Genomic DNA, 16,080 nt, shown 5'->3' with positions numbered 1-16,080 from the left:
CTGAAAAATAGCAGACTGGAGAATAGGGTAGTTTCCTTCATCAAAGAAAATGAAAGGCATTGATTGCGATTCCTTACCCACCATAAGTGTATTCATAGTATACAAATTATTTGGTTTTAGAAATACTGGTTTAGACGAATGGCAAGGGTCAATTTTATCCTCATTTGAAAAAGGCGAGATTGGCGCCCATGCGATGCCACTCCACGTGACGTCACAGGAAACTAGTTTCTATACGAGTAGATAGGAGTTCTACATCGTCTGAGGTTACCAATGCATGCATGAGGCACAGAGCTCAGGGAAACATCTCATAATAATCACACATTAAAACTGGCTAAGGTAGGAAAGTTTTCCTCGTTTGATAAGGTATTAATAATCCTTATTTAAGCCAAGCGCTACCAGCTAGCATCCTGCGTCGTATCAGCGCTCAGAGCCTCGCCCCAAGGTCACCTAACTTGCGGCAGCGGGAACCAGAACGACGTCACACGGGAGTCTTCCCGGCATTCATACTTACCCCTCACATTTTCACGCGCTTGAAAATTTTCACTTTTCATTTAATCGCGAAAAATAGATATTGTCATTTAATCTAAAAGCGTGAAATGCGTACTCCAGGAGTAATTATCTTTCGATTTAGGCAATAAAAAAATAATAGGAAACCACCCTATTGTATGGAGAGTTGCATCAAACCAATCTAAGGTTTTTTGACTAGTGATGATGATGAATTCTTTCCTGGATATTGTCCATTCACATTAATTTTACATCTTTCCTAAACATTTAGTTTCTCCTATATTTTATTTTCCATTCAAATAATTTTTTATCCTTATCAACATTTCTGTCTCTTTTTGTCCTTACATTTTTTCTTTTTTGATGCCTTTTCCTTTCTTAATTTTTTCCATCCCAATCAACTTACCCCCTCCTCACAGTATATGACATGATTTCTATTCATGCTCTACCATTTGTTTAAATTTACCATTTTTCTCTCTTTGTATGGTAAGCAGTATTTTCCCTTCCAGACTTTCTTATTCTAGCTTTATTCTTTTCATGTTTTGTTGTTTCTGATTCAAATCAATTGATTACCCTCCTGACCATTTCTTAAAAGGTTTAAACATATCGTTTTCTATTTATGTGGTTTCCTTTCCTGGTTGCTTTCCATCGAAATCAATCTTTAACTCTTCCTGACTAGATTAAAGAGGTAAAATTTCATTTCAAAGGGAATTATTTTCCCATATTTGGGCAGTTTTCCATCTTTAATGTATTCCATATATGTCAATTTTATACTTGTTAGTGACTTTTATACTCTTCCGTTGCTGATCATTGCATTAGCTGTTTTTTTTCTTTCCTGTTTGTATCCCATCAAAAACAATTTTCTGCCCGTTTCACCATTTCCCCCAACATTCATCCCTTACAACTTTAGTCCATTTTTTTCTCCTTCCTGAATATTTACCATCCAAGTCAAATTTCTACCCTTCGTGACAAGAGTAGCCTTACCATTTCTTTAATATTTTGGTCATCTTAATTCACCCTCTTGACGATTTCTCCATGTGTTTCAAATAACCGTTTCTCCATATTTTGATAGTCTTTAGTAAAATATGGTGATAATGATTAATATGACTAGAATAGAGAGGTACAATTGTGTGGTGTGAATAATTGATACATTTACTCACCGGTTTAAAGACTCGAGAATAACTAAGACAAGGCCAATGGAGAAAATATTAATGGGTGCGAGAAAAATTAGTATTTATACAATTACCATGGCAATGTATAAGATTGTATAAAATTTTGAAACAGGTTTATACAATTTTTTCATAGGGGTGAGTTGAGCGAGCAAAAGTGAAATAAAACAATCTCTACGCCATAAGGATATGAACATCAAATATCTATGAGCTCAATTGGAAATAAATAATATGTGCGCGCCTATTACGAATATTATTTCACTTCACTTACGAAAAAATAAGTTATAATAAATACATAAATGTCAGTTTCTCTCACATCCACATTTGAATAAATCAACTCCATTTTTCATTTGTTGTTATTTGCCTTTCAAGAAAGGTGGCGCTGACCTCCATGCGCCCTGTGCGCAGTGGCTCAGTCAAATTTTTTTCCCGGTGTTGAATTTTGTTCGAGAATCCCAAAGAAGCTTTTATTCTGTTTAAAATAAGTTTTGTGCGCGTACAGCGCTTCTAAGGAACCTGATTTGGATTAAATGTGTTAAAACAACGATATTTGCATCTTGGGCCCGTGAACTGGTCGAGTTCAAGCTCATTTACGATGCTGTTAACTTTACTGAAAATGGTATGGGTCTCTCAAATACTTATATTTGTATACTCGAATGCCGGTGCTGTTTCACGTAATAGGTTGTGCGATTCTAAACTTGAGGTCATTTTGCTATCCATCTCTAATATTGTTTTGAACGACTTGCCATGAAGTGTGGGTGATGATGAAATCCCTTGGTGTTTCTTCCTGATCAGTTGTCTCATTTAATGAAAATAGTTTCCAATTTTATCTTTAAGGATTTTGAATAATATGTTAATTGATATTAATTTCAAGGATTTAATTAACAGGCTATGAAAGATGACGGCGCTGAGATGCCTAAAGTAGATCGATCAAACCTCGGGCGCACAGACCTTGGATACATTCGTCAAGTCGAAGAGCAAACGCGAAAGAGGGCAGAGCGTTTGCAGAAAATGAGGAGGGGAAATTTGATCACTGGCTTTGCACTTACTGCTGGTGTCTTTGGAATATACATCTACTCTATTGTTGCTGTCAAGCAAGAGAAATTTTTAGACGACTTTGAACCACCAGTGCTGGAGCCGAAGGAAAAGTGATGTGTTGAACTGGAGATTTCAGATTATTGTTTAGTGGTACAGGTTGTGTTTAGTAAGGAACAACGAAAACATTTAATTTTCTTGTCATAACCATCGACTTCCAAAATTGTTGTTTTCCTGGAATCGTCAATAATCTGATGTACAGAGCAATCAGCGAAAAGTAAACTAGTATGCTGTACCTCATTGTGTAAATGAAAAATCATTTTGTTTTTTTTTGTGGTATTGTGGATTGCGTCAGGACTGAACTTATTAGGTAAGCAACTTTGTTTAGAACTTGTTGATCAGTCGTACTTTTAAGCAGCTCTTTTTTTGGTAGAATGAATAGTACATAGGTAAAAGAAAGTAGTTTTCATTGCTGCTGAAGTAAGTTGTCAATATCAGGGAACTTAAATTATTTTCCTCAGCTCTTGAATTAAATTTTTCATCGAAGGAACTTTTCAGCAGTAGTATGTATTTTAAGGGTGAGGACCCATTATTCTCATTTTACACCCATATTTGGCGACTCTCCTGGACAATATTCATTATATATAAGAAGCCAAAATTTCATAATTTTACTGCTTAGAATGCAGTTTGATCATTGACGCTTGAGAATATTCACACAGATAATCACTGACAGTAGTTGTTGAATAGTTTCTGCCGTCAGGAATTTCTTTATTCGAAGATGCAAAGAAAACAAATGTGATCGCGTGTATGTAATGTAAGGTTTAGCAGTATTACTAGGCAAAACCTGGTGATGCTTCATCACAGGCATGAATTGAAGTACATATAATAAGCACACGTACTCTTCTTTTTTTGATTCTTATGGCCTTCCTGTGCTGTTCATGCAGACCACTTCTCTTTATGACTCATTATTATTATGGATTTACATCATGTGGGCTCCGACTGGGTCATTAAAGGGGCTAATCAGAAAAAAATCCCCATTGCTATATTCATGGGATAAGTTAGGAGTTTCTTTGTGAAAAAGTGAAGTAATAAAATAAAAATGCTTAATTTTTCTCACGTGGGGGAAAAAATGGCCAACATTTTGCTTACATAATGTTTGGATGCTTCCTAATAAAAAAAATTGTGCCATTGTTATCTTCACAGGAGCTTTAGCACCGGGGCATTAAAATGGCCGTTTTCACTTTTAATCGTGGTTTGTTGATGAGGAAAATTGGCAGAGTTTGTACGTGCTCTGCACCCATGAGAAGTATTCGCCTGCCTCCCATGCCCACGATTAGAGACCTGCTTCTATTGTACAAACTTCAGGCTCAGAAACGCCTATCTCAGAACTTCCTCCTAGACTTGCGGCTCATCAATAAAATAGCAAAGGCTTCATCATTCAAGTCAAGGCCCTTGCAAGGCTTTCATGCAGTGGAGGTTGGACCAGGTCCAGGTGGAATCACCAGGGCTCTGCTGAATAATGGGGCTGATCATATAACTGTAATCGAGAAGGATCCCCGCTTCAAGCCTCTTCTCGAGGTAAGGATGGGTTAATTCATCAGGAGTGGTGACTCATGTCACCTTCATGATGGCATCAATAAGGAAGAGTTATTATTCGATCTTCTATGAAGTAATTTTTTCCCAATTTAAATCACTTCATATCATTTAAAACCTTTACTGTGAGACATTTAAGACACGCATGTGCGCTTCGAGCCAAATCAGATGATCTAATCATATCTCAGTTTTTTCTGCACTTATTTGCTACCCACTTGTAGAATTTAAAACATTATTTGAGTCATCATTATGCATTATATATTGACATGCAGATGCTGGTAGAACCGTATCTAGGCTTATGCTAGGTTCATACCATTCGGTAAAATGTTGGCAATTGAAGTTGTTAATGGTACTGGAAGACGTGGAAATATCGGGGAAATCAGGTTATGATTGGAGAAAAACCTCTGAGGCACAGCAAAAAGATGAATATTGTGGTTGAACGCTATGTAGAAGTGGTGAGGTGAGCGATTCGTTGCCGTCCTTGGCCGGGTGGTGCTGACTTGGTGCTACTCACTGTATTTATCGGAATATAGTCCCCCCTCTTTTTCCAAAAATGTCCGTGTAAAAAGTAAAGAAGGGACTATATTCAAGCATATTTTTAAAATAATTTCCAAAACTGAGGCCTCAAAATTAGGGGGGGGGGGGATTATATTCAGAGGGGGACTATATTCGGAGAAATACGGTAATTTTGTTTCTACTACTTCACTTAATTTCACTGAATATGTGAATAAAGGGGATCGCTAAGTAGATTATGAACTCAGCATTTAATTGTTTAATCCCGTTAGCGGTGTAATACCCTCTTGAAGAGGTATCCTTCTCCCAAAAATTGATAGACATTGCTATGACAGCTATGTAATCAAAGCATGCTAATTTTAATGTCCATGAAAAGGATCATGCACTCCTGATACCTTTTCTTTGATTTCATTACTGCCTTTCTTGATATGATTGTGGAAAATTATGGGTGAAAAAGAATGCCTTGCTGTATTTTTAAAATTAAATCCCTAAATACAGTGGAGCTTAGCCAATTATCCATAGAAAAATCTCTAGATTATAGAATAAGCTTCCATTTTCCTAGGTACAGCAAATTCAATTTTGCTAGTGGCAGCTTACATTACCTTCATGACAGCATAGCTATTCTGCCGTCCCTATCACACCTGGAATGGTCGTTGGACTCTCATTGCCTTAACCAATGCTTTGCCAGTATATTGTTAGAGAAATTTTTGAAATTTGAACTTCAACTCAGGGAAATGTCACAGTCATTGAAAATGAATAGCCCTTTCAGGTCCATTGTTGTTTCTAAGCAACATCAAATTCAATTTAAAAAATGAACAAATCTTAAATTCAATCAGATATGAACCAAAACTCTTAACTGACTTTCTTTCCCAAATGTCCTTTGATTACAGAATTATTTTGTTTGATAATTATAACAATAATTTTATTAACCTTCAGTTTTACTAGGCAAGTCAGTACATAAGTATAACTATAATATTAGACACAATAATTGACATTCATTTTGCCAGCACCTATTTTAGTGGAATTTGAATTTTGAGGCTCATAATATTTCTATTATTTAATGACACTTTCGTCGTTTTCAAATGCATTTAGTGAAAGAAAACTTTTTTTGAATAGAATTTGTTTTATCATTCATAGAATTTTTTATTAATTTCATTGAATCTGGTATGTTAATTAAATATTGAATTCCAGTTTATGATGCACTTTAACTGTGAAATGTTTTTAATGGTGTATATTGGTAAAATTATCTGGATGCCTGGTTAAGTATTCGTGGCAACTGAGTTGTAATTAGTATAAATGATAGTTATTTTTAACAAATTGAGTTTTCTTTTATGAAATAATTTTTACAGAATCCAAATGATATCATGTCATTTAATCCTTCTTCTGAATTTGATGTGTGGTTTGCGCCAAATTAGGTGACATAATTTTGTGTCTGTACTTGTTATTTCCTGCTTGGAAAATTAAACCCTTTCGCTGCTGTTCAATCTCCAAAAACCTTCTCCTCACATGCGGCAAAAAGGTTAAAATGCGTTTCATGGGCCCATGGAGCAGGTACTTCAATAATGGGGGTGGTACACCCTCCGAAGGGTCGCTAACCAGGGACCCTATCCTCGACGAGCTCGCCCTCGCAGGACTGTCTCATCGACCCTCCCAGCGGGGGGCCTCCCTCCCGGAAAGTGACTGCTCTGACTGCAATTTGAAAATCAATCAATGAATCCGATCATCAAAAAATGATTGTTTGCATCGCACTCCTGCCAAAAATAATGATTTTGTCAACTTTGTTAAAAATGTGGCTGCGGACCACCGGAAAATGGCCATTTTAGCAAAGTTAACAAAATCGTTATTTTTCATCGCAGAAACACGGTTCAAAGATGTACTTGATTGCTTGATTGGCAGGAGTGCGATGAAAACAATCATTTTTTGATGATCGGATTGATTGATTGATTTTCAAATTGCAGTCAGAGCGGTCACTTTTCGGGAGGGAGTCCCCCTGCTGGGAGGGTCGATGAGACGGTCCTGCGAGAGTGAGCTCGTCGAGGATAGCGTCCCGAATTGGCAACCTTTCGTAGTGCTTCGGCAAAAGTTCATGGCTGGGAGGAAGAAAAAGTACGTTCACAGCAGTGAAAGGGTTAAAGCATTAATTTACTTAATGTAATTAATATATATTGGCAATGCAGATGCTGGCAGAAGCTTCAGAAGGAAGGCTGACAATATATTGGGGAGATGTATTGAGCTTTGACATGAGCAAGATGTTCCCGGAGGAGATGAGGTTGGATTGGGCCGAGGGTGAGCTCTACCTCGACCAAGAGCGTGAGGAGTGGACAGTGCAAGAAGAAGAGGAAACGTGGCGCCCCCACCGTGGCCAGCGCGTCAAAGGCAGGATACCTAAGATGCTCCTCGTCGGAAATCTCCCCTTCAACATATCAACCCCCCTTGTCGTCCGATGGATGAAAGATATCTCAAACAGGTACCAAATTCTAACTTTTATGGTTCATGATGTCCAGCAATGTTCTTTTGAATAAACCCCTGTATAATGCTTCAACTGCTAGAAATACACATTTATGACTGCTAAAAGCGTATAAGGACTCCATTTCTTCTCACCTACTTTCCTTTATCTCAAACTCAATCTGGCTCAAACTATGAAGGATGTGGAAGGGAAAATTTTGAATAAACCCCTGTATTATGCTTCAACTGCTGGACATACACATTTATGAGTGTACTTATGACTGCTGAAAAGCATATAATGACTTCATCTCTTCTCACCTACTTTCCTTTATCTCCTCTGTATGGCTCAAACTCTGAAGGATGTGGAAGGGAAAATTGGCAATCTGTTGCCATACTAGCATGGCAGAGTAAATGGGGATGTTATTGGAGGATGGGAGAGTAATCAGAGGGTGGGGAATGGATGCTTGGATGACAATAATGATTATTATATATGCACACAATGTCTTCTATCTCATGTTCGAAATCTTCCCTCTTTTCGAAAAACCTGTCCAAAAATTGATTTGCGGAAAAAAGTTCATACTTTCTACTGCCCTAGATGCAGTTTCGTGATTTGGATAACAAAAATGATTATTATATATGCTCACAATTTCTTCTATCTCATGATGATAACAAATTTTCTTTATTGCCCTTGGTTACGGACATTATCATTCAGGTTTTTGGTTTATTAACCCGAAGTGAACCCGAACCAGGATAAGCGGTAGGTGCGAGATTAATAAATTGCGGAATTTTAAGATAAACGGTTCAAAATAGTGAGTTTTACGGCTTTCGAGGGATATTTAATTAATCCTTACACTATTCTGTTAGTAATATCAATCCGATTAAGTAAATAAGGTCCAGTTTTGTTTCTAAGCCACATCAAATTCATTTTTTTAAATTAGCAAATTTTAAATTCAGTCTCACATGAACCAAAACTCTTAACTGAATTTCTTTCCCTAATGTCCTTTGATTACAGAATTTTTTGTTTGATAATTAATAATTACAATAATAATTGTATCAACCTTCAATTTTACCAGGCAAATCAGCCACAAGAGTTTTTGGCTAGTCAACAGCTTTATTGTGGAAATTTGTCATTTATCCAATCCAATCAAATTTTATCAAATTGTCCTTTAGAATTCAGCATAAGCAAAGATTAATGACTAATGTGATTGCCTACATTAAGCAGAAAGTATACAATTTCTAAAAATTAAAAAAGTTTACTTTCAGGTACTTTTGGATTAATAGCCTGAAGTGTTTTTTTTTTTGGAACCCGTATTTTTTACACGTAAAAATCCGCTCGAAAAATGACGAGATTACGTCATCACATCCATGAAAAGTCATTGTAAAGAGAAAACCCCCGTATGCCATCCATATTTTGGGAGTACAAAAGTAAAAATCAAATGTCTGCCATATTTATTTTTTCGTAGTAGAATAGAATGCAACAGTTTAAAAAAGTTTACTTTATCTGAATTTTAATATAGTGCTTCATGTAATTGTAAAGTTTAAAATAAATCTGTTGGGTAAAAGTTGACAAAATATTGTTTAAATCTTTTGGAAATGCTATTTTTTGGTGATTTTTGGGATAGTTAAATTTTTTCTAGAAAACAAAGGGCAAATAAAAAAGTTTATTCAGTGCTGGTGTAATTATTTTGTGATAGACAGTCATATTTTTTTCTGGGCAGCTGCTCGTTAATGTATTGTGTAATTAATATAAGAGTCTTAAACTTTATCTATATTAGTAACCAATGTATTAGTAACTCTTAATAATTTTCACTGTATTTTTAAAAATCCATTCAGGGCAAATATCTGGTCTTATGGGAGGGTCCCATTGACCTTGACCTTTCAGAAGGAAGTGGCGGAAAGGATAGTGGCCAAAGTGGGAGAGGAGCAACGCTGTCGACTTTCTGTGATGTGTCAGAACTGGTGCTACGTGGACCACAAATTTGATATATCAGGTGAGACTAACCTCTCCATTTAAGCTCTCTTCAGGGGAGCAGCTAGGAATTAAGGGTGGGGGGGTGGGGGTTTAGGTGCAACTAATACTGGGGTAGGTGGGGGTATGGAATACCCACCAGGATAAGCGGTAGGTGTGAGATCAATAAATTGTGGAATTTTAAGATAAATGATTAAAAATAGTGAGTTTTACGGCTTTCTGAGGGATATTTTATTAATCCTTACGCTGTTCTGTTAGTAATATCAATCCGATTAAGTAAAATATATTAAACTTAAAAATTTCTCTGAGCTCTGGGGGGGGGGGGGTTTATCCCCCAAAACCCCCCCTCGCTGTGCCACTGGCTTTCTAAACCTGTCAGCACGTTCAGTTTTTTTTAATTCACACATATTTCACTTTTAAAAAATATGATACATATGAGCTCAACACAATGAACACAATTCAAACTGAAACCTTCTACTAAGTATGTGCACCGAAATGTACGCTAAAATTCACATATTAAATGCATTGTAGTAGTATTGGCTCAGCACTGTATTGGGTGCCATATGGCACCCGTGGGCATTGAAGGGTTAAGGCCTGGTTACACGGTACATTAACAGTTAATGTATGTTTGCATGAACGATTTGGGGATCGGGTTGGTGTGGTGGCTAGAGTGTTGGCTTCCCACCCGGCGGGCCCGGGTTCAAATCCCGGCAGTGGCAGAGAATTTTCAGAGACTGCCCGATCCCTGCTTGAGTGTTGTGTGGAGGACATTTCAAGCGCAACACTCTGTCCGTCGGATGGGACGTTAAGCCGTGGTCCCCTTGGCGCCTTTCGTTAAGAGCAGGCTTATGCCGACGCCTGCTTTCTCTCCGCCCTTCCTTGCCTACCCTTCCCTCATGGCGCAAATGACCTCAGCTGTCAGTCGCCTCCTCCAAATACCATACCATGAACGATTTTGGTGGACTGAAATGGAACATGTACGGATGCATGAAACAAATTAAAACAGGTTTTATTTTCCGCTCATGCATTCGCACAAGTTGGGTGGTTACATGGTGCATTTTCGTGTTCATTCACGCATTCATTCATTTAGACGTTAACGCGTACGTGTTAATGTATTGTGTAACCAGGCCTTTAGCTCCTAGAAAAATATTAACTCTAATGGTTCATGATGTCCAGCAATGTTCTTTTAAATGAACTCATTTCTCTTCAACTATATCTGAAGTATACAAGCCCACAAGATTTTTTGTCAAGTTGACTGTGTTTCTCATCTTTATCTTCTAAATTAATGGAAACATTTCTTAATGACTTTAAAGAGTCAAATCAAACTTAACAAAACGATTTTATCGATCGATTTTCTCACAAGAGAAACAAAGTAAATCTTGGTTGCTGATAATTCTGATACTCACCGTTGCATTTGTGAAATTATATAATGTACATAACGATTATTATTTACATGTTAATTAATAGAAGTCATATTTCTTAAAATAAAAAAAAACCCTTTTCATTAAAATTCTTTTTTTTTGTCAGTTTTATCTGCTCTTTTCTATCAGCCAGTCAGCCTCGTTGAAATTAATGGACATGTGTGAGCAATTATTTGAATCAATGAATTAATTTACCTCAGCATAAAAAATACCTATGCTCTTTATTCTTAACTGGAAATAATAAAAACTCAGTGCTGCTGTAATTATTCTGTAATAGACAGTCATATTTTTTTTCTGGGCAGCTGCTCGTTAAAGAAATGATGGTGTGTTGTCACATCATTCATGTCATTATTTATTTTTTTCAATTTCTGTCCTTTATCTGATTATATGAGAAAAATTTTCCTTGTTACAAAGGTATGTTCTTTCGTATGAACAGATGACCTGAGGGATCAATCCTCACTTACCAGTGTTATTACAATTACGTAGGCTTATGTTTAGGTGAATCAGGATGTATAGACTGTATGAACATTTACACAATAAATTTATGGATATGTTGCCATGCTTGAGCACCAATGAACTTATTTCTTTTAGTATTCAAAATTAACTATCGACAATTCTTTAAAACTTCTTCATATATTCAATATACTTTCATTGTTACAGTCATTGCAATTTTATATTAGATTAAACGATGTCATCAGATGGCAATGAAGGCTGCCGCACACCTGAGCAGCCACGGTAGGCGACCAAACATCAATGTAGCAACTGTCTGAAAAAAATGTAACAATCAACAGTAATTAGTTTAATCTATCCTTTCTGTAATCTGTAAACTATAATGATGTATCAGCATTTATTTCAATTAGATTTTTTGAGAAAAAAAATAGGTGGTCATTTTAAAATAGGAAGTACTGCACCGTACAGAAGTACGCTGGGGTACAATACAGTAGTTGGGTACAAGGGTAGTGTATAGTGTTAATAAAAGTTTTAGACTTATTAAATCAGTGAACCTTCCCTTTATACTTTAATATAAAATGTAATTACATGTCTATTTCAGGCTCTGCTTTCATCCCCAAACCTAAAGTGGATGTTGGAGTTGTTCGCCTTGTCCCTCGCCCAGAACCCATCATTCCTCTTCCCTTTGCAATGGTTGAAAAAGTTCTCCGAACTTTCTTCTCGTATCGACAGAAGTTCATCAAACATGCTGCTGCTAACCTCTTCCCACCATGCAAAGGAGGTACAGTAAAATCTCTATGTAGTGAACCTCTTTACATCAACAATAATTAACAGTTTAATTAAGTGGTGCGGCGATAGATAAACATCTATCCGATAAACGTAAGCATAAATCCAGACGAAAGGCGATGTTTTTTTGCATCACTAAATTTCCTTACTCAAATAACGACTAACTATTCAAACAATTTATAAGCGCCGCACTGAATAAAAATCATGCAAAGCATTGTTTCGTCAATCATTATATTTATCGAACAACAGTTTACCACATAAATTTGAGACTGAGCACTCCATTAACTTCATTTCTAACAGATCGCTAGCAATTACACAGGTTAAGGAGTCTTGATGGAAGTCTTCCGGTGGTGAAACCCTCGCTATGGCGAGAGCCAACACCGAAAGGGTCTCGTAAAAACGAATTTTTTAACACGCTTATTATAGGGTCAATTGACGGTGCATCGGCTATCTCTCGTTATAGCGGGGGTGTCGCTATAGCCCGTACTCGCTTTAACGAGGTTCCACTGTATTTGTTAAGAACATTTAGTTTTGTAAAAATCTTTTTTAGGGAGAGAGTTGGTTTTAATCTCAATTCCACAGGTTCTCAATTTTAAATCAGCAACCAAAATCGGGAATAATTTATCCAATAAATTGAGCATACTTATTATGTTTTCAATTACCAGTTACTCAAATATCCAGGCATTGCTTTAGATGCATTAGTGTGAATACTGTGTATGTATCTAATCCTTCAACCCAAATTCAGTGAGCCTTTACCTCCTTGAGTAGCTCCACTGTTTTTTTGTTATAGCTTAAAAATTATGCTAATACATATCTTGAAATATGCAGGGTATGTAAGGAAGGCCCTGAAATTTAATTTGTTTCAAATTTGATTTGTCAAATGTGAAAATTTTACCACATTATTTTTTCTGGTGCTTATTAGTTCACATTTTTGAAAAGGGAAAATATTTACAAAGGTGTTATATACTCTGAAAATATTAATTTGATAGCGTAAATTCTTATGGAATATTATAACTCCTTAAAAGACTAGATGCAATCAGTCGAGATGTAGGAGTGTTGTTGGGCATTAAGCCGTATAACATCTTAAAAGGCTTAACAAAAATATTTTTCTCCATTGTATTCTTTGAGGCCTTTGAATAATTTTATCTCATATGTCCATCTATTTGGTGGCAATGATGGATATGCGGAGTGTGACAACTCGATTGTCATTCAATTGAAATATACTGAAACAATTCGATTTGTAACATTCAATTTATTTTTGGATATTAAGTACATTTTCCTGGAAACCTGTTATAGAGTAATAATTTAAGTTTGTTATGTTGTTGTTTGTATTTTTGTGGTGAGTTAATTAAAGTTTTAGGCTGATACTTCAATGCTCTGAAAGTCATTGATCACAATAATGGTATGATGAGAGTGAATAATTATAACTTGTCAAAGCATTTGGCTAAATTTTAGTGGGAAATAAAAATCATCAATTGCCAAAAACCAATTTTCGGCAAAATTTCTTAACCATATTCAGGGCATTCAATGCAATTTTATTTGATTACGCAATTGATGGTGTATCACAACCAATTCATTGTTTTTGGTTCCTATTTATTTTACCAACGTATTTTCCTGGATGCAAATTGTTCACATTGTAGAAAAAGGCAAACATTCTTGAAAAATCTTTTTGGGCTACATTGCTGCATCAGTCTTTTCTTTGGCCTCACCCAAACGCAGATGTTGGTAAAAACATTTTGGGCAGATAAAGCCCAAAAAATTTTTCAACATGTCACCAAAAAAGGCAAAGTACGGCTGGTCAAAAAAGATTTGTAAGCAGGAAATTGTGTTCGTTGTCATTTACAAAGATGAATATTTGAAATATATTCTTAATTTCTTGGGATTTCATGTTCAACTAATTTCAATATAAAAAGAATCTTTCTACATAATTTTTTACCTTGGGGAATTTCAAATCTTGGATTTTCATTTTCAGTTCTCCAATCCAAGATTTGAAATTCCATATGTCCAACTCTAAGCATGTACATGTACTTGTTTTTAATAACCGTAGATCTCTCAGTTTAATTTCATTGTTTTTTTAGTTTTATTACTTTCCTTGTTTTGGATATTAAGTTTTACCTCTTTTCCTGAAAACGTAGTGAAGAGTAGTCGAGTAGTGGAATAATTAAAACTTGTTGAATCATTTGAATAAATTTTATTGGGAATATAAAAAAAACATCAATAGCCAAAGAAAGGTTTTGGCAAAGGCAAACAAAACTATTTTTGCTGTGTTTATCAGAATAAAACGTATTGTTAGGGGGCACAATGATTTGCCCATCACAGTATATAGTTTTCTTTTTGTAATTTTTGTTCTTTTCTCTCCAGATGAGGGCTCCAAATTTCCTTCAAGAGAGGATATGGTGGATGAATTCTTTCTAATCAGTGGTGTTAACCCAAATATCCGTGCATTCAGGACAACCCTAGAGGAGTTTAAACGATTGTGTGGTGCTTATCAGAAAATGTGTGAAAGGTATCCAGGTGTGGAGAAGTTTGAATATCGGGGCCCCAAAGGGCTGGACTTCACAGATGACTTTGATGAAGAGAAGTTAGAGAAGAAGTGGGAAGGATTTGACGATGCCGTGGGAAAATTTGATCAGAAACTGTACAGTTCTGTGCATCAGTAGTGACAATAGGCGTGTCGATTGACAATAATCATTCTTAATAGTCTGCATATGCTTGTGACTGTCAGCTTGCAGTGATTCAGGAAAATTGTGTTCTTTTTTTACAGGGTGGTTTATTTCATTTCAGTTTATTTTTAAATTTTATTACATACCTCCCTTATTTGGATATGAAGTACATTTTCCTGAAAACCTGTTGTAGAGTAATAAAAGTTTGTTATGCTGTTGTTTGTATTTTTGTAGTGAGTTAATTAAAGTTTTCGGCTGATTCTTCAATGCTCCGTATCTCATTGAAACTTCCTGTGCGACTTTATGGGATATTCAGCTAATTTCAATATAAAATAAATCTTTCTGCATTATTTGTTACCTTTGGGAATTGCAAGTCTTAGATTTTCATTTTCAGTTCTCCAATCCAAGATTTGAAATTCCCTATGTCCAACTCAAAGTATTCACTTGTTATTGGGTACCTGCAGATTTCTCAATACGTCACAGAAGTTATTGTTATTCTGGCCACTGAAAACCCTATGACTATTTGAGTTCCTCATCCCAATGTATAGTTTTTTCTGCAATTTTTAATCTTTTTTGATTAGAACTAACAAATTTCCTTCGAGAGAATGGATTCATTCTAATTAATGGTTTCAACCGTAAAATTCACGATGGTTATGGGGAAGAACATGGGTTACAAGGACAACCTTACTTGGTGTATTTTTTATGCCATCGATCATGTCCATTATATATGAAGAAAAATCATTGAAGCTGCAGTCTAATATCAGAGGATGTAAAAACTTCCATGAATACTTTTTTTGGAGCAAATTTTCTTTCAAAAAATTCTTGTCCACTGTCCTAAACTCAGGCCAAAATATAAAAATATTCTCCTTGGCAAACTATGTACCTGTGAACTGCATCAGGATCTCAGGTGTGTTCAGGGCATTTCTTCAGAATAAATTTGTTCTTTGCCTATTCATTGACTTATTTGCTGTGTTTACCATCCAAACAAAATGTATCCCCGTTTATTTTACAGTAATTAACAGTAATTAGTTACAAAAACGACATATTAGCATTCCATTGAGTTTTTTTTAGAAAAAAATGGTGGTCATTGTAAAATGGACTCCAAATTTCCTTCAAGTGACAATATGGTGGATGAATTCTTTCTAATTAGTGGTGTTAATCCTAGTATCCATGCATTCAGGCAAGACAATCATTAGTGCACTACAGTAGTGTGATGAGGTATTGTCCAAAACAGCATTGGGTTCAGAGAGTTAATACATTTTTAGGCTTCTTAGGTCAGCGAAACTTCCCAATACATATACGTATGTACTATAATATAAAATAAAACCATCTTCCATAAAAGGAGATTTTACATGACTTTTCACAATACCCCATCTATTCAAAGGAGCTAGGGGTAAATAGGACCTTGAGTAATAATAGAATTTTGCGACCAGTGGTGTTCTACAATTCCGCAATTCTTTTTTGCTATTATTCTGCTATTTTTTATTATTCAGCCAAAATTATCTTAATTAACGACCAGTAGTGATTTTTATCTT

The 16,080-nt window shown here is 35.8% G+C and overlaps 2 protein-coding genes and 1 long non-coding RNA gene across 3 annotated transcripts; 2 read left to right on the top strand and 1 right to left on the bottom strand.

Annotated features, from left to right (window-relative positions):
• Window positions 1-2,069: 2,069 nt before the first annotated feature.
• LOC124163559 (cytochrome c oxidase assembly factor 3, mitochondrial) lies at window positions 2,070-3,000 on the top strand. The gene is made up of 2 exons (XM_046540547.1): window positions 2,070-2,289; window positions 2,559-3,000. Exons 1-2 carry the CDS (start codon window positions 2,266-2,268, stop codon window positions 2,820-2,822), a joined length of 288 nt encoding a protein of 95 aa, XP_046396503.1. The 5' UTR covers window positions 2,070-2,265; the 3' UTR covers window positions 2,823-3,000.
• Window positions 2,957-14,812, top strand: LOC124163558 (dimethyladenosine transferase 1, mitochondrial). Its single transcript, XM_046540545.1, has 6 exons — window positions 2,957-3,075; window positions 3,909-4,283; window positions 6,989-7,278; window positions 9,090-9,247; window positions 11,698-11,877; window positions 14,244-14,812. The coding sequence occupies exons 2-6, from the start codon at window positions 3,933-3,935 to the stop codon at window positions 14,540-14,542; spliced, it is 1,278 nt and encodes a 425-aa protein (XP_046396501.1). The 5' UTR covers window positions 2,957-3,075; window positions 3,909-3,932; the 3' UTR covers window positions 14,543-14,812.
• On the bottom strand, window positions 11,264-15,511 carry LOC124163560. The gene is made up of 2 exons (XR_006865805.1): window positions 15,429-15,511; window positions 11,264-11,412 (listed from the first exon to the last, which is right to left on the bottom strand). It is a non-coding gene; the product is annotated as an uncharacterized LOC124163560 (long non-coding RNA).
• Between the last annotated feature and the right edge of the window lie 569 nt (window positions 15,512-16,080).

This window comes from Ischnura elegans, chromosome 8 (assembly GCF_921293095.1).
Source record: "Ischnura elegans chromosome 8, ioIscEleg1.1, whole genome shotgun sequence".
Classification (NCBI taxonomy): Eukaryota; Metazoa; Arthropoda; class Insecta; order Odonata; family Coenagrionidae; genus Ischnura; species Ischnura elegans.
The sequence above is the reverse complement of the archived record's forward strand: the minus strand, read 5'-3'. Positions and strand labels throughout refer to the sequence as shown.